This window comes from Anticarsia gemmatalis, chromosome 20, assembly GCF_050436995.1.
Source record: "Anticarsia gemmatalis isolate Benzon Research Colony breed Stoneville strain chromosome 20, ilAntGemm2 primary, whole genome shotgun sequence".
In the NCBI taxonomy this organism is placed as follows: domain Eukaryota; kingdom Metazoa; phylum Arthropoda; class Insecta; order Lepidoptera; family Erebidae; genus Anticarsia; species Anticarsia gemmatalis.
Window position 1 is genome coordinate 10,662,688 of NC_134764.1, and position 26,031 is coordinate 10,688,718.

The following is a 26,031-nucleotide window of genomic DNA, read 5'->3' on the forward strand; positions in this document are numbered from 1 at the left end:
GGTTTTTAAGTATTTTATATTGAATTAGTATAAAGTTATTGAAACAAAGGATTGATGTTCTTTTAGAAAGAATATTTAAGTTGCGTTTATAATAGAGTTTATGTCAGTGTTTTACTAAATAAAGATACTATTGACCAAAATTGTGTATCAATTCCTTAACCGGGTAATAACTATGCTGGTTACCCTATATTATTAAATTTTTATAGTTACATTATTTCCTATAATGGCTGAATAAACCATGCCCTGAGTGGGTATCGAACCCACTCCTGACGCGTCGTAGTCGTAACATGAACCCACTACGCCTCGGAGCCTGTTGAAAACGGTAGCAAAGCATTATTGTATTGGCGCACAAAGATTTGTCGCAATAATGACAGATAACAAATTCATTACCAAGGAAACGTAGGTGCAAGCCAATTTCGACCTTCGCGTATATAGACGTGTTTTAGAAAATGAGCACATGGTGGGTCATGATTCAGTTTGTTCGATAGTACATATGAAGTTGATTCAGTAACTGTGCGGAAGTTGGTAATTATATTACCTACTGTGACGTCACAAAGGCTTTGTCCTGAGCTTCAATAACTGACGGATTTAGAACGAGATATTGTGGATATTACGGAATTGTATTGGACTATGTATTATGTTTACTGTGCGAGATAATTTTGCTGGTTTCAAAAACGAGGCTTTGTATAGTAACATTTAGTTAGTTAGTCTTTCTTTCTTTCTTTTTGTTAGTTTTCTAGTAGCAAACTTTTGAGGGAAATAAGACAGTTGCTATATTCTATACTTTAACTTTAAACGTATGTACGCCGGTCTATGTGTCCAGCTTTAATGGCTATACAACATATACTGATTTTGATAAAGTGTGACATAGTGTTAGTCAGACTGTATTATAACAAATTTCATTCATCGAATAAATTCTGAAATAAAAAGTTCTAATTGTTGTTTTTTACGCCTCATTGTAGCCTGTAGACATTTTGATGCAGGGAAAACAGGGGAACAAGCAATTTCCTATTTCATTATAAAATAATATATCAAAATTAATTACTTACTTTGAAAATTGAACATTTTATTCTTGAAATGATTTTATTGTTAGACAATTAGGTCGCCCCCTAGTACATGGGACTAACATTAACAACGGCAATATATGTATTCGCGGGTTTGCGGGTGCTGCCTACACCTTCGGGTATAACAGGCGTGATGGTATATAAAAAAATATTTTATTATTTTGTATATTATAATAATTGTTTTATACCTAGGAACCATTGCGTGTCTTACAAGCAAACAATTACAGCCTTACAACACAATTCGTGTAATAAAGGTTTGTAAAACTACTTTTATTTAAATTCGAGGCCCTAAAACCCACCGTAGTTCGTGTCGATGTAAGCTGCGATAACCACGCAAGTGTTGGCCGATTACTGTTCGACTACATAGCTGCTGCTTGTAACTACAATACAAGTGGTTGATGCGGTTTCACTCGAATATTGAATCCATAGATTGTATTATTGAACAACAAGTGTTGTCCCACAATTCATTCGCATTTTGATGGTTTATCACGAAAGCTAACAGGAATGGAATTGTGCCAGTTATCTCTGATCCGAGTCTCTAGGCATGCATTTTCTCTTTTCTTTGTAGTAAACCAAAGTATATAGAAGTAAATGTATTATTGTGTAAAAATCTATAATGTAAAGCTTCGAGCTAAAGTTAGGAACTGAGCGTTACGTGTAAATAAGACACTGCCTCTCTTCGTCATAAAATGTGTTAGTGTTTAGCAACAAACAAAAATGTCTTCAATATTGTATACAATATTACTAAGCATTGACATGATTTACTTTGTAATGTTCATAAATTATAGCGATGTAGGTTTTGGGTTACTAGGGTTACGATTATTGGTAGTTAGATTGTAGAGTTTAGTATGGTTCAATATTGGTATATTTTGTAACTGATTATTTAATGATAGAGTTAGTAGAGCTGTTTGCCAAAAATATAGATTCCATAGCATATTCTTTTATATAGGAATTAACCAAAAACTCTGTGATTGAAGAATTTAAAATTACGACGCTTTACATTTTTTTAACTTAAAACTTAACTTCGTATAATAATATAGACTCTTATCAGGAAGTCTAATTTAAATAAACTTTTTATAGTTCTTGCTTAGTAACAAAACGGAAAGGCTACTTTTTTATTACTCGACGTTTTGGCCGAGTTACATCGGCCTTGACATGAGTCGGTCTGCCCGTCAAGGTTACAATACTATTGCAATCTATGATCGTATCAAAAAAGATATAGTTATTCTTATCTAAAGTGTAAATCACTGTCGAACACTTAATGAGAGATATGAGTTTCTTATCAAGTCTAGTAGTTTAATTATCAGATAGACATTATTACGTTTTGATTCCTTCCTTGGAATAGAAGTAACTACCTACTGTACAGCGGTCTTGAATTTGGATGCCGAAAATAAAAAGTTGTTGTAAAAAACTATACTAGTTATATAACTTTTTTTTACTATTTTTATGGGTTTGCAAATAAGGTAAAATCTGTGCTTTAAAGCCTCGAAAGCTTAATGGTCAGTCTTCAGTCATGTACCTGGTCTTTTGCCGCTTTGTCATCTTAATCTTGTGGACAATCCTGCGCTTGATTTCTTTTCGCTTCTTGATCATCTAAATATCTTTACCTGTGCCTCGATTCTCTACTACTATCGACTACCGACAACCGAACTGTCATCGAGAATTTTTTTTATGAAAATCTGACCAGCGCCTCTGACGGGTGTCGTAGGAAACATTTTGGCAGTACATTCTTGATGTCAAAATTTCGATAGCTAGCCGGTTGTCGGTGGTCGATAGTGATAGAGAATCGAGGTACTGTTGTAACTGTGTACCTAGGTTCGATTTATTTACTAGCAACTTTCGGTAACAGACTATGTAAATGTACAAAATTGTTCATGAAAAATCATGAAATTGATCAATTTTCTAATAGTTTTGATAAAAATGATGAAAATAAAATGATAAACTCTCGCTTATGGATAATACAGAGAGGAACAAAATCGCGCTTCTGGTCATAATTCCTTACATTCATAGTTAAACTGACGTTTTTGCATGATGCGCCAAAAAATTACGCCTGCAATATACACTATCACAATCATGCGATATAATCAATCATTAATTAGATAAGTCATTATCAGAATATTTGCGTAAAATTTGCGATATTGTATGACGACGTGGAAAATACCAAGCATATCTTTTTTGGGGATTCCTAACATATTTTAGCAAAAAAAAACCAGCTACGAATTTACCTAACCCGGAAATCTGGCGCAACTTATACGAGTATAATGAGCATTATATCATAGTCATCATAAAATTACCAACGTCTGTGTTGCCGTGGTATTGGCGGGCACTACGTCGCTGGAACCGTGAGGGTTCGATCCCAATCGGAACAATTATTTGTGTGATCCAGAAACAGTGGTTCCTGGGGGGCTATCACGTATCTCAGTTGACAGCCACTATGCTGTCCATTGTTTTCTCCCTTAGATTATAGTGATTAATACTTTACGTCAAAGCAGCAATGTACTGAATAGTGACCATAGATTTGACGTATACTAGCTGTCAACTGAGATACGTGATAAACCAGCTGGTCGTAAATATTCTTTGTAACTTACGAGTATGTCATCACTAGTCCAAACGCGAAGTTCAATAAACTCATTTTCAGCCATATTGTGGGTTGGATCTATTTCGTTTTACTATGTCCTAATGTTATAGCCAAAAAGAAAACAATCAAATAACAAACGAATATTGCATGGAAATGACAATTTATCCTCCAATAAGTCGATCTTCCAGAGAATTTCTCGTAAAACACATTTTTGTCGCAAATTACAGGCAAAAGTCGACAAACGCCGGTAACAACAGTTAGAGCTTCGGAACTGCGGAAACTAAGATTTGGTAAAGGTAGGAGTCCATGTAGTCTTGTTTTACGTATAGGAAAAACATTATACAGAATTATGAATAAATAGTTTTTTGACATGAGTTTTTTTTTTTGAAAATTCATAATAATCCCTATGTAATTTTCTCCTGTATTTTTGGTCGTCTTTGGATAAAAAAATGCATTGGATTAAAAAATAAAGCAATACAAAAAGCTTTTTTACCCAACATACATCCCTTATACGTGAATCTTGTCTTTAGACAAAAGAATTATGAAATCTATTTGAAAAAATAACGTGATTTTCTCATGTAGTTTGTTTCACAATTGTTGCTTACACACAATTTATTCGTACTGTATTAGACTGGCCACAAAACCTAATCACAAAAACCTTGAACTTTTATATCTATGTGTACATTTACCTTCAAAACTCCCGACCCTAAAGAAATTCGTACTCCAAAGAGAAGGGGAGGTTTGTACAATCAGCAGAATGTTCACAAACACTCGCAGAGACGTAGACAGGGATGTTTTATTTTTTTGCTGACCTTATTTACACGTACCGACTGAATGTACCTACGGTGTTATAAAGTATTGTTGATGTTGCTTGTGATCTAGGAAAAGGTTTGTTATGTTTTGTATGTAGCTGTGAGTGTATTAAGCATTCTAATCATCTTATATATCCTTCATCATCTTATGCATATTAAACTCTTCCATTACTGACTGACTGATGGACAACGCTCAGCCGAAATTGCTGAGCGTAGAAAGTTGAAATTTGGTATGAAGATTACTTAGGAAGTGTAGAGGAGCACTAAGAGAGTTTTTTTAGAAATACCACCTCGAAGTGGATGAAAATCCGCGCGGGTAAAGCCGTGGGCGGAAAGCTAGTTTCAAAGGTAAAATATTTTGTTTTTGAGGTTTGAAAAATTGATTTAAGGATTGATATTAAAACAGATATATTTAATTATCTTGCTATGCTTGATTTTTTCCATACATTTTACAATATTCGCGGTCGCATTCAAATATTTTTTCCAACTTTTTTATTTAAATTACACTGGTGGGTCTGCCAGCACACTGCATAAAAACATTTCTAAAATAAAACAACTATATCGTAGTACTAGTGTAGAAGTGAAAAAAGTGAAATGTTTATTGGAATTCATTTAGACTAAAAGCCGACCCCAATATACTAGCTAGCAAACCAATCCAGTAAAGTCCCTGTTTCCATATTATATGAACGAACAAACATACTTGTTTTATTTTTTATAACATCACGCATGTTTTACCTGACAATATAGGCTGACATGCAAAAACAAATAATAATAATAAAGCTTGCAAAGGGTATATGGAGGCCTACTATTAAGCAGGGATACTAATTTTAGCCTGATATTTTAGAAACCACGTAATAGCAAAGTATATGGCTGTAATGAAGGTTCTTTGGCAAATACCTAGCGGCTGTCTAGAATATTTGAACCGCAATTGCCAACACCCAACATAATTTTACCCGATCCGGGAATCAAACCCTGAACCTTCGAAACAGTAACAACCTGGAAGCAGTTGTCATACACAACCGGTCACCAAAACACTAAATAAAAAAGGAAAAATAGGCGAGATTATTCAAAAAGGATTTTGAGATTGAATGAGTGAATTGAGAACCTTCTTCTTCTTTTGAAGACGGTTAAAAAAGACCGACTTTTTAAATTCTATCCTGGTTTTTTCCAAGTATTTTCCAGGAATTTTGATAAAATGAATGTCATTTGATACAGCTGTGCCGGCGACCCGTACCCGGTGACCCAATTACAAGTCATGACAAAAATTACATACACGAGACAAATGTAATTGAATGTTATGTTTTAGGTCATCAACTCCGTGAAATTTTATGTTACTTAATCGACTTTTGCATGGATTTTGGGTACTTACATACATACAATATACATAATACAAGTTTAGGAACGTTAATATATAATACCAAGCCTGTTATATCCTTAAGTGTAGGCAGAGGTGTATGAAACACACTCCCGTTTCGCCTTTAACAATGAAAGTCCTATAGGGGGTCTACATTTGCCATATATCGAGCACGTTATCGAACTAAGGGCTGCATTTGAGAAATATTCTTCAAGAAATAAGAGAAAGCTGAGACCTTACGATCAGCTGATTAACCTTACTGATCGCACAACATGGACGATTAACAATAACATTTTGGAAACTGTTTTTGAAAAAAAATCAAGATCTGCTTTTGCTAAGAACTTTTCAGACGACTTAATTTTAATATAAGGATTAATTATCAGTGTTGGACAATTTTAATTCCATATACCTAATCCTTATTATGCAAGATAAAAGTTGCATTTCTTAAAGATAACAATCCCTGAATGGAGACAACGAAATTCGCCATTCATACTACAGCAAGCACCTAGAATAGTTCGACACGAATCTCGTGAAAACATCCCAGAAAAGAATACCAAGGTCGTCTCCGAAATAAGAACCAAATTCCCTCACTTTATGCATTCCAAACAGTACAAAGTTTCCATCAGACATTACTTATCATCCCGATATAGGTACTGTACGCAAACCTGCGTTGCTATGGCAACGGTGGCAGCGCGCGCACACCCAGTACCTTCGACGCTCCGACCCCGACTGGTCGCGTCGCTTCAAATGAAAATAAACACCAAATTGTCGGCAAAAATGTATGTTCGATTATTAAATTTTTGACATTTGTTTTGACGTTTAGTTATTGGTGTGTGTTATGCCAGTGCTTAAGAAATGGCAGACGACGTCAAGTGCGGAGGCTGTACGGTGAGTAATAAGGTTTTTTTTCATAATGTGCGTAAGCTACGTGTTTTCTGTAGTGGAAAGGCGTTTTGTTTCAATTTGCTTGGAATAAGATCTTTTTCGTATTCCTCAATTGTTTGAGATAAAGATTTATTAGCATACTATGCTCTTTCGTTTTTAGACAGGTGTTTTTGAAAACTAGCATGATTTATTATTTTTTATATGAATTTAAACTCAGATACCACTTATCAAAATGTAATTATTACCTAGTCATTTTTCTTTTTGCGTGTTCTAGAGACCACTAAAACATAATTAATTATTAAAATCTTTCAATAATACAACAATGTGATTGATATTGTTAATTATTAATTTATCCTGAAAAACATGAAGGACGGCTATAAGGAAATATATATATATATAGATACGTAAATTTTGTAATAACATAAACAAAGTTTACACGTGTTGTAACCTTTAACAAACATGTTCTTGTAATTTTGTTATTATTGTTAAGAGCAAAGATAATATCATCATGAAATACAATTTGAATGAAGTAAGGGAAGTTTGTAGAGTACGTAGGCGTTTTTAGGGCTCTGCCTACCCCTATGGAAAAAGTAATTTTATGTGTGTTTGTATGTATGAACTTAATTTTTATAGGACAAGAAGAAGTGTTTTACTATTATGGACACATTTGAAATCTTTTGATAAATTAATTCGAATGATCAAATATTATTTATTTTGATGGATGATGATATGGATCTATCAAAAGTGACGTATATTAACTGACTGAAGATGGAATAAACTGTCGTTTATTATACAAAAATACTAACTAACTAAATATAAAATAAATTGTCCTTTATTTAAACAAATACTTATTTTTATTATACAACAATTTCTTCACATATTTAATCAAACCTAACTTACAAGCGTTCACCTTACTCATAAGCGTCAATTTTGTTTATCAATCGTCATTGAAGAAAAGCAAATTAAATATATTATAGCACTTATGAGGGTAGATCCATAATACAATAAAGACCATCCATAACTATCCACTTATGAGCGTAGAATTAGGAAGTAACAGAATACAAATACATTTCACCGTGCGTGGTATTAGGTTTCATTCTCACGTGTATAGTTCTATGTAAATAGATACATGAATAAGTAGGCTTCTATGGATATTATATTTTGTTTCTTTTTGTAGTTACTTTGAATAATATACGGAACTTCAAAGTCATGGCTTTCGAAGTAGCTGGAATTCGAATCTCGTATGCAGCCATGTGTGTAGGGTCAGTATGCGACTACCGATTGTAAGGTCTGGGATTCGATATCCGGTCAGGCAAATGACTACTACATATCTGATGTTGCAAGACTAATTCTAAATCGGACCAACAATATTGATTGCAAAAATGTTGTTTTTTTAAAACAAACTAATGAATGCGTCTCTGCCAGTCGAAAAATACAAATCATGTACTTATCGGGGTCATAGTCTAATCCATATAATTTACATTATATCCAAAACTAATCAGCAGTTTTCACCCAAAAAAAGAACAAACAAACAAACAAACATTCACATTTAAATCTACAATACTATTGATAATAGTATTGTAGATTTAAACACGTCTACCTACACTCGTCTACAACAGGCATGCTATCACAATATAATTCACTTATAAAACATCTTCTAACTGGAGTCATTCATCGATCCTCAGACGTACTACGCACCTGACCTTTAGAAGGACATCGGTGATAACAGCCCTCCCTTACATCCGCGCTACAAACCGTACTACAATGTCCCCTTCACTCAACCGGTACACGTGATCGACTGTGCATCATTTCATTTATTATTGTTAATAAAATATAGATTTTTTTAACAATATTAATGTTTATTACTAAAATTTATATAATAGAAATATAAAAATTAAAATTATATAAATATAATTATGGTTTTACTTAAGTTTGAATTCAGGGCCTAACCCATCCTTTATTACCCTTGCCCAGCAGTGGGAAATTAATGGTTAAATTTATTTATTACCAAAATTTTAAATGCAGATGTTTGTGAGGATGGATTAATGTTTCTTACTCTTTCACGAAAAAACTACTAGACGAGTTTTAATTTAATTGATATACTGATAGCTTATAGTCTGGATTAATACATAGGATTTATCTTTATCCTTGTGAAATCTTTTCACTTGGGTTTCAAGTGGTTTTCAAGTTTCGGCTAGAAGTATAAAAAATATTTTTTTTGATATCTTTGATACTTATCAGAGGTTGTGAAACCAACGATTCCTTTAACTATGGCATTTATAATTAGTTTGGTAGTCAATCTCAATACCCTACATAGAAAAATGATTTAACGAACATTGAACTCTGCCCAAAATGAGTATAATTAAACAAGAATACTTAATTCTGGCATTAATTAGAATATTTTGAAGGGTCGTGACCTAAATCAGTGGTCTTACCGCTAAGTCTACAATGCTGTTCGTAAACAGACAGCCGAAATGTACGTTTTTATATACTTGTTTACTTGTTACTAGGTTCAATAAATATTATTATTAAAGGTCTGTTTTAGTTCATTAGATTTCAAAGCCCATAAAATAATCCACGCGGTACCGAGTTCGTCTCCCAGGTCAGACAAAGTTCTTGGTATTTTTATATTTTATATTAGATTATTCTAAATAGTAGTCCGGAGGTTGGTTAAGTGTGCGCGGTATATGGCAAAAGACTTCCTATTTTATGGGTGTATTTCTAACACCTCAGCCTAAACCTTCAACACACATGGTATTATGTATGTATGTAAAACACTACGAAAACGATAGTACCGTTTCACCTCTGCCTTTCTGTTACTAATTTAATTACTAACTATATAACAAATTTTAATGAAAATTGCCTTATTTTTGTGAATGCCGCCTTCAAGTCAGCGGCTTAGTCGGCTTACCAAATAAATAATAGACAGTGTCCCCAAACATATTTAAATGTAAAGTACGTCCAGAATGTCAATTTTCTCCGCGTAATTCCATTTGGTGGATATGCTGAAACTTTTAAATGAATTACTTTTCCCCGCCTCGGCATACCCACTGAAACCTCAACCTAAAAAGTGTTTTAAAACTGTACCTACGTATATCTATATAACTTCTGAAAGGTACGGGACAAATTATTTATGTGTGTTTGACTAGTTTCGTGATGATGAGAAGAGTCTAGATGATGAACAGGGTTGTGTTTGCATTATACAATAAACGAAAACATCGATTTCAAGAAATAAAATAAGATTTAATAATTTCAGAACATTTGAGTGAAGTATAAATCTGAAACTTGTCAAAAACCATCACTTGCATAATATTAATTAACCATAAACCATTACTACGAAATTTCGGTTCACGAAGAACTCTGAGATGGCAATACCCCGAATCAGGCATTTTATCTTGTTTTTCTTGAAGTTTCGGCACAGGCCGTAATATCAATGTAATGCTTTTACTGTCAGTCAATTTACGAGGTCACACACTACACACAGTATATAATTTCAGAGCAAAATTAAAATCACCTAGTAATGTATTTTCATGCTACTATAATAACTTTAAACATAATTGCAACGCCATAGCTAGCACTAAGTGAAGGCAATTTTCCTGGACATCAAAGCATATTCCCTAGTCCATCGTAAGGTAACCACATAATTTGATAAAGCCTGTCAACACAGGAAGAATCACTTACACCCATCCGGGGTATCTGCCGTGAAAACCTCCACAGGGGTTTAGTGAGCAAACATCTTACCCTTTTCACATTATCTGTATATAGTGTGGGTTTAGAAGGGCGTTTTAAGAAGGCTTTTGTTGAAGTAAAATACATTTTAAATGCTTTAAAATAATTCTAAGAAAAGGCTTATAGTGTTGTTTTAAGAAAAGTACCTATATCCCTATCTACGACAATAATGTGAGTATTGTATTCGGGATTTGATTCTCGGGCCGGAAAAAATAGTACTTTTTGTTTAAGCGCTCATTTAAATTGGATAACCGTTGTTATGAAGACTCATTCTGCAAGGTTCTTAAGGTTAAATTAGTCGGTTTCAATAATAAAATACTTTAAGCTAGCTTTATTTTCTACTCTTGAATCCTGTAGTACCTAATCATAATCATAGAAAATTCGTTAATGATACAAAAGAGCTCTCGACTTCGTCACTACATTTCCATCATATTTGCGCCGTATTCGACATAACGACAAAGACAGCCAACAAAAGACAATAAATCAAACAATAAGGAACAAACTGGCCGAGCTTCAGCCAAAGATCGAAGAGAATAACAAAAGGTAATTTGAAATTGTTTCGCAAGTTGCAGTCTTGAGAACTTGTACACCTGTACCGCAAACAACCAGTAAGTGCTTTAAGATATTGTTGAACGTCTTACGTAAAACGTGGATTGAGTTTCATACAGCTGGTATTATACTGAGGAAAATCCCACATCAGGTATAATAAAAACGAAACTATACTATTTTATATAACTATTAATACCTTTATTATACATAAGTCATTGTCAGGAGCTTTTGGCTAAGTAACAACAGCCACACGCATCGATCTCTGAGGTTAAGCTACGCTTGCCAAGGTTGGGAAATGGATGGGTGACTATCTTATACATAGCGAGTATCTCCGTGTTTAGCAAGGCACGTTAAATTTTGAGTACTAGCTGTCATTTTCAAAGATCTTTGAAAGTCGTTAACCGTAGTCAGAAGCTTGAAAGTCTGACACCTAGTCTTACCAAGCGCTCGTGTTATAGTTATAAGTTATAACCTAAGTTACTAGATAGTAGAGGTCTGATAAGTAGTCGCTTTGCGTAAAACACTGATATTTCGTTGCATCTGCATCTGGTGAGTCTGGAAGTCAAATAATAATATTTTTTATATGATAGAAATATGTTACAACACAAAATCTTTTTGACAACTTTCTTTTTTTACCAAACCTTTAAGAAAACCCACAAGCATAATAAACAACAAACTAATGTCCAAAAGATCACAGCTACCAATAACAACTATCTCTGCAATCCCCTCAGGAGCAAGTCACAATGTTACGGCACGGCGTGTCGGTAATCAAACTCAGTAATTAGGGCACGAGCCGCTGAGCCCCTCGGCGGCCGGTACCAAGAAATAATCTATCGATATTAATATTTTATCAAAGGTGATTTACAGTAAATGTATAGAAAATTTCTAAGAATATGTGCGTTTTGTTCTTTGTTAATGAGTGTCTGTGATTTGTTTTATATTTATTTATTTTCATTATTATTATGCTACTAAATTGTCCGTGACTTCATCCGCGTTAAAGGCTTCCCAAAGTAAAGAGTTCTGTGCGTTAATTAAAGCTTGCAATAATTAATTAATATTCGAAAATTCTCAACAAAAAGTCCAATAATTCGAATAATTTCTAATATTTGCAACCCTTATTTTTAATCTGGACTATAAACTATATGTGAACTAAATTTCATTAAAATCGGTTTGGTATTTTAACGTTATTGAGTAACAAACATACATCGCAATTTCGTTGAGAAATTTGCCGGGGTAAACAGTGCTATGAGTTAATCTAGGGTATTTAGCTATCTGCATATCGAATTTCATCTAAATCCGGTAAGCAGTTTTGGCGAAACATCAATATTTTTGCATATATTAAGCAATTGTAAGTAACAATTTCAGTAGGCCATTGTTTCAGCCATAAATCCGATAATAATTTTAGACAAAAACCTAAATGTGAATGACCTCTGGCGACCCAATTAGTACATGTATCCGTAACGATAATCCTCCCTAATTGGGGTGTCAACTTTTTATAAATGTAAGCCGTAACAGACAGTCTCACTGGGATTTTAGACTGCCCCGGCTTATTTAAACATGAATGATCAAAAATATATTTAGTTACTAGCTTTTACCCGCGACATATCTATACTTCTATACTATATACTTATACTTATACTTATCTATCTATACTAATACTATACTATATTATAAAGCTGAAGAGTTTGTTTGTTTGTTTGTTTGTTTGTTTGTTTGTTTGAACGCGCTAATCTCGGGAACTACTGGTCCGATTTGAAAAATTATTTCAGTGTTAGATAGCCCATTCATCGAGGAAGGCTATAGGCTATATATCATCACGCTACGACCAATAGAAGCAGAGTACCAGTGAATGAAAAATGTTACAAAAATGGGGAAAATTATGATTCTCTTATGTGACGCAAGCGAAGTTGCGCGGGTCAGCTAGTAATATTATAAAGCTGAAGAGTTTGTTTGTTTGTTTGTTTGTTTGTTTGAACGCGCTAATCTCAGGAACTACTGGTCCGATTTGAAAAATTCTTTCACTGTTAGATAGCCCATTTATCGAGGAAGGCTATAGGCTATATATCATCACGCTTCGACCATTAGGAGCGGAGTAGTAACGAAAAATGTTACAAAAACGGGGAAAATGATGACCTATTCTCTCTTTTGTGTCGCAAGCGAAGTTGCGCGGGTCAGCTAGTAATGAAATAAAACGGAATCATGGCAATGGTTTGAAATTATGGCTTAATGTTAAAGATTTAACCATATATTTATAATTAAAGTTGCTACAAAAAGGAAAATTATATGCAAAAATTAAATGACCACAAAAATACATTACCGTTGGAACTAAAACCGCTTGCTATCGTAAACCGATTAAATTTAATCGAAACAGTTTTAATTAAAACGCTTTCAATATTTATTTCACAATGTGTGCTCAATTTTGCACCTGTTATCAATTATTAATAAATACTCACTTAAAAGTTTTCTGTCGAAATTCGGTTATCTCAAATGAATTACGATGGTGGTACTATTGTAACTTAAGTTCAGATTAATGGGAAAGTTGAGATCCTGAAATCAATAATGGGAAAGCAGTATAAGTTCTTTTCGGTGAAATTAAAACGATTTTAGTTAAAAAAACATCTACGTCGTTACAAGACAGGAATCGCTGGTATAAGTATAGTATAAATTGGCATTATATTTTGTGCCCCTCCCATAAAGTCCGCCTTTATACAGCAGCTCTGTTTAAATTTAAAATAAATAAATAATTTCCATAGTTTTTGTTTAAAGCAATTTGCTATGTTGTTCTTTCTACAAACTATTAATTAAAGTTTAAAATGTAGAAGAAAATAGCTTCAATTCTAATCAATAAGTAGCCCCCAAAATTAGCGAAATTTCAAACTTGACAAAAGCTAATTTCAATAAACCTATCTGTAGCACAATTCTGTACAATAGGAACCATCGAGTATCAAGAGCTTGACATTTAAAATGTACTGCAAAAATAGTTACTACGACGTCCGCTAGAGGCGCTGATCAGATTTTCATATACAATTTTTCGATAGTTAGCCGGTTGTCAACCCTCAATAGTACCTAGTTGAATATCGCGCTACTATACAAATGAAAGTATATTTGGTGTTTCAATTGAAATAAAACTAACCACAAACTGTAAAACTCCAAACTCCATATTTCAGTTCACTTGGGTCGATAAATAGAGAACGGAATTGATTGAACATGTTCGCAAACATGTGTTCCAATCAAATTGGAATAGTTTTCAATGTATTACATATTTATGTCTTGTTCAGCATTTGAAGGGCTCTTTATTTGATTGGCTGGCAGGTGGGTTCGCACGTTCGGTTTTACAGTTTTCAGTTGAAAGGAATGTTTGCTTCTAGATACTGTTTTGGATTGCAGGCCTGGTAATTTCGTATTGAGCCTAAATTGGTCGTGTTTAAATAACATATGTGGAAGTGTGAGCTTATCATTATATTAATACGTGAAGCAAAAATTTTGGATCTCTTTTTACGAAAAACGTGCGGACTCAGAAGTTGGCACACTTACAGTTTATTTTTAGGAGGAGTGGAGAACGCTAATATTTTTTAATAATAATGCTTGTATAGTACATTAATCAATCAATCAATAAATAAAACACTACACACACTACCACGGATTTGACTTTTGTCTATATGCATAGGCACTGACATAGACATAAAGTACCGCCCGCCTTACATGTTTACTGAGGTCCTGTCTTGCCTCTATGTCATAAATCTTGATATTAAATAATTTATAAAAATTCCAATTAATTATAGTCGAATTTCAACTACTGGGCAACCACTAGTTTACATAAATATATAACATCACGCTTTTTATACCCAAAGGTGTAGAAAGAGGTAGTATGAAATACATATAATGCACCCACGGTTTGATATTAATAATGGTAGTAATTTAGATAGGTGGAAATACAATTTGCTGTAGTATTTAGTAATCAATCGGAGGCTTAACTCTTCCTAAAGAATATGTTATTGCAATCAGAGCGCGTTAAAATAATTTGCATGTAAATAGAAACTATCTACTATACTTTACACTCAAACTAAATTCCATAGTACAAGTTTGTAAACTCCCAACCCTTATTTACGTCGAGAATGTTTGAACAAGTTTTCTTCTGGCGATGTAATTAGCGCCGGAAGTTTACACTTAGTCTTTTCAAGTTGTCGCGCCACTCGAATACCAAGTTGAGCCGCAAGTAAATACAGGCTTGTGTGTGATTATAATTAGCTAAGTTATCTTTGTATGTGCCTCTAGTTTTAGTACATAATGTAGTAGTGAAATCTCAAAACTACATATCACTTTTTTTACGAAGCAAGCTTTTTACCACTATAATCCTTTTTTTGTTTTTTTCATAACCAACCTGAATGTCCCACTGCTGGGCAAGAGTATCTTTACGAACAAAGAGGGGGAAGGGGGGCGGTTAGACTTTAAGTCCACCACGTTGGCCAAAGGCGAGTTAGGAATATAGTATTTCTTATTGACATGAAAAAAACTAAAAAAAAAACATTTATGGCCAACTTCCTTTGATTTTAATACTTTATAAAATATAGACCCTAAAAAACGCTCTTTATTAATATCCCTCCCTAAATTGAGGGTAAATACCCTCAACATTGCAACACTGATTAAACACCGAAAACTCCCTGAACAAATTTTCCCAACAGACGTTACGAAAAACACCCTAAAGTTGGCAACACTGACATATGTTGATTATGAGATCAGGGTCGACGAGAGTGTTATTGAGATATTGGGAGACAGAGCGAGTTATTGGTTTTTCTTTGAGCCGTTTTCTGTAGCAGTTTGGAGTTCGGCAATGTGTTCCTTTCCTTAATATGACTAGTGTGTATTCCGTCTTATTCGTTCAGAAGTTTGTATACGTACGGTGAAGGATCCAGGATTTTGATTGTGGGTTCGAGGTTTTTAAAAAAGGGCTTCAACTTTAAAATGCTATAAGTATTTTTATTTTAGGGAGGAATTAGACATGAGTCCACTACAATGACCAAAGAGGTTGAGGACTGTAAAATAACGTGTTGTGTTTATACATGTTTGGTTTCCGTCCAAATCTTTATATATATAATTCTTCTGTAAGTGTGTATGTCACTGCACTTCTCTTAAACGACTGGACCGATTTTGATGAATTTTTTTGTGTGTTCAAGGGGATCTGAGAATGGTTTAGATTATTAAAAAAAGTTTAAAATTTTCAAATTAAAGACGTGTATACAGGACAACGTCTGTCGGGTCCACTAGTGTCTTATAAAATGATGAACCGAGGTGCCCTCTTGATGGTGTAAAGTCTTACATCCCTCTCTTTAAAATAGCTTATGTCTGTGTGAAGTACATAGCGTAAAGGCAAGAATTTGAGGTAAAATGATCCAATTTACATTTAGTGCAGACGTGCAGTTCATCATATTATTTTAGTAGGTTATTGTTTAATTATCGCGTTAAGGTAGTTTAAATATAGATTTACCTGTTAAATGTCTTTAGGGAAAACCCAAAGATATATTTTAAAACATACCTGTTCATAAGAAGGTATTTGTGTAAATTATGGATGTAAAATAACTGTAATATAATTATAACATGTAAGAATAAATAAATGTAGAAGTATGTTTGAGCGTTTGTTAGTTTTCTGGTTACGATAGATAGTAGATGCTGCGCTTAGTTTGATATCAGATGGCCGCGTATAAATCGTTAGTTGATCTTATAATTACTTATATTATTTATTTATCTTATAGTTAGTGCTCAATAGAGTGTCACTTGTTCAAGACAATCAAAGGCATTTCACATGGCATAACGACTGTTATCTTAATTAACAACAACTGGAAACGCTTTTTACGTGCCCTCCAAATCACGGAGACATTCAACTCAGATCGTACTAAGCGGCCACCCATCTACGAAATGTCCGCGCACAGGTTGCATAACCCACACATTTACCAACTAGTGAGCGAAAATTCGTGTAGTTATAACTGCAGAAAAACTGAATATGTAAATCACTTTTAAAATGCAAACGTTATTCAAAATCCATTTCATAGCTTTTGATAAAATCACTCATGTTTTTTGTGTCTGTTGAAAGTTATTAAGCAAATCGAGGTAGAATTGCTTTGAAACGACTAGTGACAGATGCAGCTGTGGCCGGGAGAATGAATTGTCGACTTGAATACGATGGAAATGAATGAATCAACATACGATTTCGTTGAGAATGCAATTCTGATTGTGGGAAAAAATAAAATTAAATCACATTTGGGATAAAATGGATTTGAGTACGATAAAGACAGAGGTTATAATGTTTTATAAAGCAATTATAGTGCTTCATTAAAATCTGTTTAGTGGTTTGGTATTTGTATGAAATAACAAAAAAATACATGTAGTAATATTTATGTATTTGTTTGATTGTGGTAATTTCTCGAATTGAAAATCAAAATCAAATCATTCATTTAGGTCAAATATTGACACTCATGATAGTCGTTACAATTACTGAATCTACCACTAACTCGGAAAGGGGATAGAGCCTTATGAGAAGAGCTAGCAAGAAACTCATGGCCATTCTTGTTTGAAATTGAATTTGAACGAGGTTTTTAAGCACGATAGTTTCATTCATGAGGATCATGACGTATTCTGGCCAGACTTTATGATTTACTGAAAATAAATAAACTATCATGAATCAGTAATATTACTAGGAAATGCGAAGCTAATTTCTAATTTATCTGTTATCTTGGCAATTAATGACATTATCTCGTAATATAATACCTTGTAGTCTGCAAGTAAGTAGCGATTACTTGTAAATTATCATTATTGATTTATCAGTCAGGAAGTTGATAATATAGATAAGTATAGACGCAGTCTGTCTTATTATTATTATTGTATTTGTATATTCAGAAAAATGTTTTCTTTCCGCATGGAAATTATTGATATTTCGAAACAAGCTGAAGCCTATCACACTAGTTCCATTGCTGAGTAACTTTAAATTCTCTTCACTGCCCAGCGTGAAGATATTGCATTCCTTCAAGAACCATTTAAAGAACATTTTCTTAGCGTCGTTTTTTCCATTCCCATATGCCTGATAAAAATCATTAATGTGTTGCAAGATCCTTCGATTTTCACTATTTGTCATCTTTTCTTTTTTTTTGTTAGTGGAACTGTCCCACTGCTGGGCAAAGGCCTCCCTCATTTTTTCAGTCATCCCTATCACTTGATTTCTGTGCCCAATTCCTATCAAAGGTACCTTAGTCATCATTTTTGGCATTTACTCGATACAATTTTACTCTTTTTTTGACAACTGTCAATGAATATTGACGAATAATAATAATTACAATTACTCTTTTAAAGTATTAAAGATAAATTTATAATTAAACGTAAAAAACTTGTGAAAATCCGCAACAAATAGTGGTACGTTTGATTTGTAGTGAAAGTTTATCGGCACTACAGATAACTGATAACGCTGATAGCCGTATCAATTGCCTTCACTCTGATAAGCGTATCCATGGGAAATAAGGGTTAACTGCGTACCTAACTGGAGTGATTAACTACGCATTTTACGGTATTTTATTTATTTACCTATTTTATTTTTAGCCAGTTGCGCTCACCGGTCGGTAAACGATCTGCGGGTTAAGCAACCGTTGGCGCGGTCATTTCATAGATGGGTGACCGCATAGTGGTATTTGAACTGGGCGTCTCCGTGCTTCAGAGGGTACGTAAAAAGTCGGTCCCAGTTGTTGTCTACTAAGATAATAGTCGTTAAGCCATGTCAAAGGCCTCTCGGGCGGCTTGAACAACTTTGACACTAGGTTGACCACTAATCATACGACAAACAACAAACAACAACGGTATTTTTGCCATTATGTACCTATAAGTAAACCTAATAATTTTAGCTTATAATTATTTTGCCGACAGGGAAGTGTTTATGTAGAAAGGGCTTGAGCCTTAAGTATACTATTTTGACAAACGAGAAAAGCAAAAAAGAGGTTTTGGTTTGACATTTAGAAATGATAGAAGTCCGAAATTTTGAGAGGACGACAAAAATGCCTGCCTCTATGGCGCAGTGGTTTAGGTCGCCACGCCGATACCACTGCAACGGGAGGTCGTGGGTTCGATTCCCACACGGGACAATTATTTGTGTGATCCACAAATAATTGTTTCGGGTCTGGTTGTGCTTTGTGTCCGTTGTTTGTATGTTTGTAAAAGTCCCCGCGACACAAGAGCAATTCTTAGTGCGGGAGTTGTCTTTTTTAAAAAAAAAAAAAAAAAAAAAAAAAAAAAAAAAAAAAAAAAAAAAAAAAAATTATAGGAATCGAACTCGCGACTGACAAAACAATTGTTTTAGTATAGACATTTTTTTTATTGATATCTCTGTAAAACTGACATGAACACACATCAAAAAGAACAATCATTCAAACATAGTACCTTCTTTTTTAAAAGTCGTTAAAATAGACCCATCGACATTTCACTACCATTCTAAATACTTTCAATCTCAACTAAAATAACTATTCCCGAGATAATCTTGTGAAAAATGCTGAAGTTTACACAACAGGTAAATGAACGCTGCATTTAGCACAGACATACAAACATACATACAAATGTTTGGTGGCTGGCGGCTATTTCTGTTTGTACCGGTGCTTCTATAAATGCTTTATTTAGAACGCTTGTATTTATTTGTAGGTACATGTTATGTAATGTTACGGATATAAGTTTTGCGGAAAAGTGTACTTTGTTTATGTGTAATTCATTTCTGCTTCTGTTTTATACTACAGTGTTGAAAGCTTTTGAAAAATAATAAAATATTAAAAGTTACTATTAGCATTAATCTTATTGACTTATAGGTATGTATTAAAGAATATTTCAGGGTAATTTTTACATAACAAATGGGAGAAACAGACTAGAGTCGTCACGGAGGTGTATCGGATATAAATCAGAATTTTAGACGTTGATAATATATTAAGAAGATGCGATTTGCCTTTAAATACATCCTTTAAACTAGACTTATGTAATTTAAGTGATTTACGCTTGACTTTCGAGAGTATTTATAGATCTAGATCATAGAAAGAACATCGCATCGATTTGCGTTAAGTTTTGTGGACCTTAAAGCGTAAATTATTGAGAAAATTCCGCAATTTATATTGATACGGAACAAAGTTTTGTTGCAACCTTAAAAACAGATATACATTTACAATTTTAATGTTGATATGTGTTTTTCACTCATTATGATTTTGATAATTCTATCAAAAAAAAAAGCTTAATTAGTAGCGATTTGACGCTGCGGCCTCAAGAAGTCTTCAATGAAGCCATGTTCTACAGCAGATTTCACAACAGAGTACAGCCACTGAACCACGAAGATATTATCAATACTAATAGCTTTATTCAAATGAGAGGAAGTTGGGGCAACTTGTTCCATTATACAAGTGTTCACAATAGGCTCGAGTTAGTTAACTTTACTTATTATTGTTCGTTCGTTTATATAGTTTATGTAACAGATAAGTGGGTTATGTTTGTGGTTGTGTATTGGGAAATTAGTTTGTAAAAGGTTTCCAGTTTTTGTAGCAAAATTTTCTTCTGTAGTTTAGATATTTTTTTAACCCGTTACTGTTCCACTGCTGGACAAGGGATGGATATTTTGAGAATAAAGATCCTTCTTGCGTGGAGAGATAGGTATGTTGTTTTTAATTTTACATCAGCGTAATTTGAAACCCCTTTAAATAGGTTTAATATTATTAGTGACATTAAATCCAGTTATTCTGTGTCAAATAGGAAAATTACTGTAATTGGCTGTTATTTACTGGATGAAAAATTACAAGATAATTTCTTAGTATTGTAAAATTTTTAGAAATCCTATTAATAAAAAGTTAATATTCATGAGCTAACAAGTCTAAAAGACTAAAGAGCTACAATGTCTTGTTTATCTATTAACAGAAAACACTTTAAATGTTGACACTATAAAACACAACTCTTGCACAACAACATAATCAAAACAACAACAAAAAATATGCTACAACACACTACCATCAGGAAAACACACCCTGTATAATATATACTATATAGTACATAGAATAGCGTCGTTTATTCACATGACAGTACCCCACAATACCCCAGAGGAGGGTGGTTCTATTTATGGAAACTTTAGTCGCTGATTCAATTAGACTATTTATTGTACCACCCCTTTCTGTTACATACTGTTGAAAGACTATTTTAGGGCTGCAGGGTTTTGACTAATTGTCTTAGGTCATGGTCGAAGTAATTAAATTTCTATTGTTAATTTGAAAGTATTTCTGTCTTTACCATTTCACGGATGAATAGCTATGCTGGCTTTAAAAGTTAGTTAAGATCTGGGGATTATACATAGCTATCGTACATAGCTGTAAGTTTATTTATATTGAACCTACACACCAAGTAGATACACGAACCATGTGCACTAATAGGTCATTGATCAATTATGATAGCCTTTTTTTCAAGCTTTTAAGGCTTAATTTCATCATATTTTTCAATTGAAGTAGTACAAAATAATAAAATTGTAAGTAAATGTTTCAAACATAAGGATTCGAACCCACGACTATTGGATTATAAGCATAATACAATTTCCATTTTTTATCGTGCCATCTAAAATTACAGTAAAAGAAGACTGAAAAGATCTTTCTAGAACAATATAATTGAATAAAGAGAGTTTTCCTTGCAGTAGTCGTAATAAATGCTCCCCATGTTTAAAAGAAACATATTGTAACATTACTTCCCTCTAACAACACTATATACAAGACATACATTCTTGTTATTTACGGAACTCATATACTTACATGTATATAAATACTTGTATACGCGTGTTCGAGAAAGAACGCAATTCTTAGGAAATGTGCTGTAGTGAAGGTTTTGTGCGTTTTGATGCTTTGGTTTTGGAGATCAAACTGTTTGATGTGTGACATTTTAGCTGATCTTTGGTACCTATATTATGACTTGAAACTCACTTTTTGGTAAGTTTAAGGTTTTAATTCTTAGAATTGTTAAGAATGTTTTAGTATCTCAGAAATACAAAAATGTCTATCATCAACCTGCGCCGAGACGTCAAGAATTTTAGGACAAAATTCTGGTCACGTTAATTCCCGTGTTATTTAATGTAACAAAAAAGCTGAAAAGGTTATAATTAAAGTAAAATAATCTCGCAGTAATTTTAACAGGTTTTATAAACTCTGATCACTCTAAACGAACAATAGTGTAATTTGACTATTAACGACTAAGTTGAAAGTTTTTCTGAAAAAAAATATCAACCTTAATTCCGTCTTACTATTATTTTAGAATTCATCAACGCCTGATAAAAAGAAGTTTTATATTTATAAACAAAACCACATTAAATATACAACTTCTTTAGCAATCTACAACTCACAAACCTTCCTTATAAATTTCCGTCACAGTACGTACGCTGTAAGCGCTGTCCTTGAGGACAAAATGCATTAGTTCGTTCACAAAGGAACGTAATAATTGAACCACTAACCGAGGGAAGACAGATGCCGACGTTAACACAATGTATGAGCTTTTTACTTACAGGGAATTGTGGTACATATGGGTAGCTTTTAAGGGTACTTTAAAATATTTGTTGGTGTTTCTAGGAGTAAAAGATGCAATAATATGGATGTTTTTGGGGTAAATAACAGAAATATTCTAATATGTCCATCAATCCGATATAGAAAAAATATTTGACACGATTTTTAAAGAACCAATTAGGTTTGGAAGTTTGGGTTAAAAAAGTGGTTGAATTATATAACGTCATGTGACTTTTTAGCTGAATGTTTTACATGATGGTGAAGCTTTTTAACTAAATTATCTTTTTATATTGAGCAAACTTTTTATCTTCCTTCTCTTGAGTTTCCAAAATTTTAAGAACAATAAGTTGCCCAAAGCCTCGCCTTAAATCTGAGCAAGTTTTTACTCATCTCTTTCACGGCAGCTTATTTAACCGACGGCAGCTGATACTTTGACCAAGAAGAACAAATTTCGACAAGGACTTAACAATAACTAAAAAGAAACCTATGTTAAAAATCCTCTCAAAACCCCCATAAATGCCACCACAAATAATACCAAAGGCAACCGCGCAAGTCCGGAAGCCACTGAATATTCATGAAGAACATGTTCGTTTTGTTTCATGAGCTATTACGCAGATTGCGAGTAAGTGCTTACAGTGAACGAATTATATTACTTGAGATTAAAACTCACTTGTAAAATAATTGAGTTACTAATTTTGTTAAGTATATACTAGTTTATATTACATGTTTTCAATGTAGATGTATATCTGCCTGATGATGATGATGTAGACTGCCTCCGTGGCGCAGTGGTTTAGGTCACCACGCCAACACCATTGCGTCGGGAGGTCGTGGGTTCGATTCCGGAGAACGGTCATAGATTCGATGCAGGAGCGATTTTTACCTACAAATATTTTTAAGATTTCAGATTGTTCTTTTTTCTAACCCCTATTGTCCCACTGCTTTGCAAGCGTCACTTAGGTTATTCTTAGAGTCCGTTACTAATCAATAGTGGCTAAAACCCAGATATTTTTTAAATTTTGAAACGCGGAACTTTAAAGAAACAGAAAACGAACAAAAAAGCTCGTAAGAAAAACTCTAATATAATATTGGACAATAAAAACATACAAACAAACTTGCAGCAAACGTTTTGTCGAGACAGAATAGCGTACACAGCCGGCAGCTCGGTACAAGTACCGGCAATTATCCGGATATATCCGGTTACTAGCGTTTAGCGATAGCATGTGTTAAGAACAGTGCACATTAGGAATAGTGTTATCTCCCGTTTGTTCACGAATATTTGTGAAAGAAATAGCTAAAGAAACAAACATATTTTTATCTTTAACAGACTAGTTTAGTTTCACTTGATTTAAACATTTATACCCTATTTCAGCTCCTTTAGTATTGATTTTGAAAAAAATAATGTATTCTATGATTATTCCGAGGTTTACAGTTTCTCCGTGCTCCCTATTTCAGCCCCTCAGGAATTGAATTCTTATCGAAAAACTAAAGCGTTTTAAACTATTCCGGGAGTTAAAATATCTCCATTCTAAATTTCATCGAAATCGATTCAGCGTTTTAGCCGTAGAGCGACAAAAAATGATTATAAGAAAACTAGTATGGATGTTTACACATTTCTGATGTTTATTAAATACCATAAAAGGCGCATTTCCTGGATTAATTATACAATTCTCAGCATGGCTACAAATACTTTGTTTTTCCGAGTAAAGCTACAGCTTAATAGCATTCCTAGAAATTTGCAGTAGTCTGTTCTATTGCATAATAAGTAAACCTAGACAAGCTTTTATTCAAAACAGGGAAAGCTAACAAAAGTATTTCAAAAATGTTCAGTTACTTCTGCTACGATACTACAGTTACACACATCTTAAGGCTAGTATTAGGGCATTATCAATCACACACTTTAAGCCTGGTATACACTAGAGTACAATAAAATTCTTGTGCTACGAGTCTACTTTAAACCTCACCCCACTAATACCTGTACATCTAAGTAGTACCTACTCTAAAAATAGAAAATTTTCCGATAAATTTTCCAATAGTCTCCGAACATAGTTTAACCGGCCAAAAACCGCAAGACATCGTTCAGTGAACCACCACTACTACATCGCTATCTTTTATTGTGTAAGCTGTCGATGCTTCAGTTAAATTCTACGCTCAAACGTTTGTTCCGCGAGCTCTTTTGAGCGTTTGTTTGTTTTCATTTTGTGATTTTCTCAACATTTTTGTGAAAATCCCAGTTTTCTATTTACGCGTGTACTTAGAATAATATTACTGTCAAACGATTATACAAAAAAATCCTTCGTAATAATCAAAAACCAGAATGTGTAATATTTTGGTTATTGATTATAACAGTTGCAAGAAAATAAATGATTTATTGGAATATTCGCTTAATAGACGCAGAACTTCACGATTAACTATTTGTATCAAAGAATAAGTTCAATACCTAGTGTTTAGGCTATATAGATTTAATACTTATCTATGTAACTGAAGTATCCATTTCCTAAAAATAGAAAATTCCCCGATAAATTTTCCAATAGCATCCGAACATAGTTTAACCGCCAAAAACCGCAAGACTTGGTTCAGTGAACCACCACTACTACATCGCTATCTTTTATTGTGTAAGCTGTCGTTGCTTCAGTTAAATTCTACGCTCAAACGTTAGTTCAAGCTTTTTTGAGAGTGTTTGTTTGTTTTCATTTTGTAATTTTCTCAACATTTTTGTGAAAATCCCAGTTTTCTATTTACGCGTGTACTTAGAATAATATTACTGTCAAACGATTATACAAAAAAATCCTTCGCAATAATCAAAAAGTAGTATTGATTATAACCGATGCAAGAAAATAAATGATTTATTGGGATATTCGCTCAATAGCCGCATAACTACACAATTAACTATTTGTACCAAGAATAAGTTAAACACTTAGTGTAACGATTATATAAGTTTAACACTTATCTATGTAACTGAAGTATCCATTTCCTAAAATTAGAAACTTTCCCGATAAATTTTCCAATAGTATCCGAACATAGTCTAACCGGCTAAAAACCGCAAGACTTGGTTCAGTGAGCCACCACTACTACATTGCTATCTTTTATTGGCTAAGCTGTCGATGCTTCAGTTAAATTCTACGCTCAAACGTTTGTTCCGCGAGCTCTTTTGAGCCTTTGTTTGTTTTCATTTTGTGATTTTCTCGACATTTTTGTGAAAGTTCCAGTTTTCTATTAACGCGTGCCCTTAGAATGATATTATTGTCAAATGTTTATACAAAAAATCCTTCGTTATTCTGACTCGTCGTTCGTCGTCATTCTGATTTTTTATTATAACCGTTGCAAGAAAATAAATGATTTATTGGGAAATTCGCTTAATAGACGCATAACTACACGATTAACTATTTGTACCAAGAATAAGTTAAATACTTAGTGTATAGGTTATATAAGTTTAATACTTATCTATGTAACTGAAGTATCCATTTCCTAAAAATAGAAAATTCCCCGATAAATTTTCCAATAGTGTCCGAACATAGTTTAACCGCCA

The 26,031-nt window shown here is 33.5% G+C and overlaps 1 protein-coding gene across 2 annotated transcripts in view; it reads left to right on the top strand.

The window, feature by feature from the left end:
- The first annotated feature begins 6,539 nt into the window (after nt 1-6,539).
- LOC142981559 (calcium/calmodulin-dependent protein kinase kinase 2) overlaps nt 6,540-26,031 on the top strand; it is a 171,859-nt gene continuing 152,367 nt past the window's right edge. For both annotated transcript variants that reach the window (XM_076127559.1, XM_076127560.1), the window contains exon 1: nt 6,540-6,696. In XM_076127559.1, the coding sequence (XP_075983674.1) occupies nt 6,664-6,696 (33 nt within the window). In that variant the 5' untranslated portion in view covers nt 6,540-6,663. The remainder of the gene's footprint in view (nt 6,697-26,031) is intronic.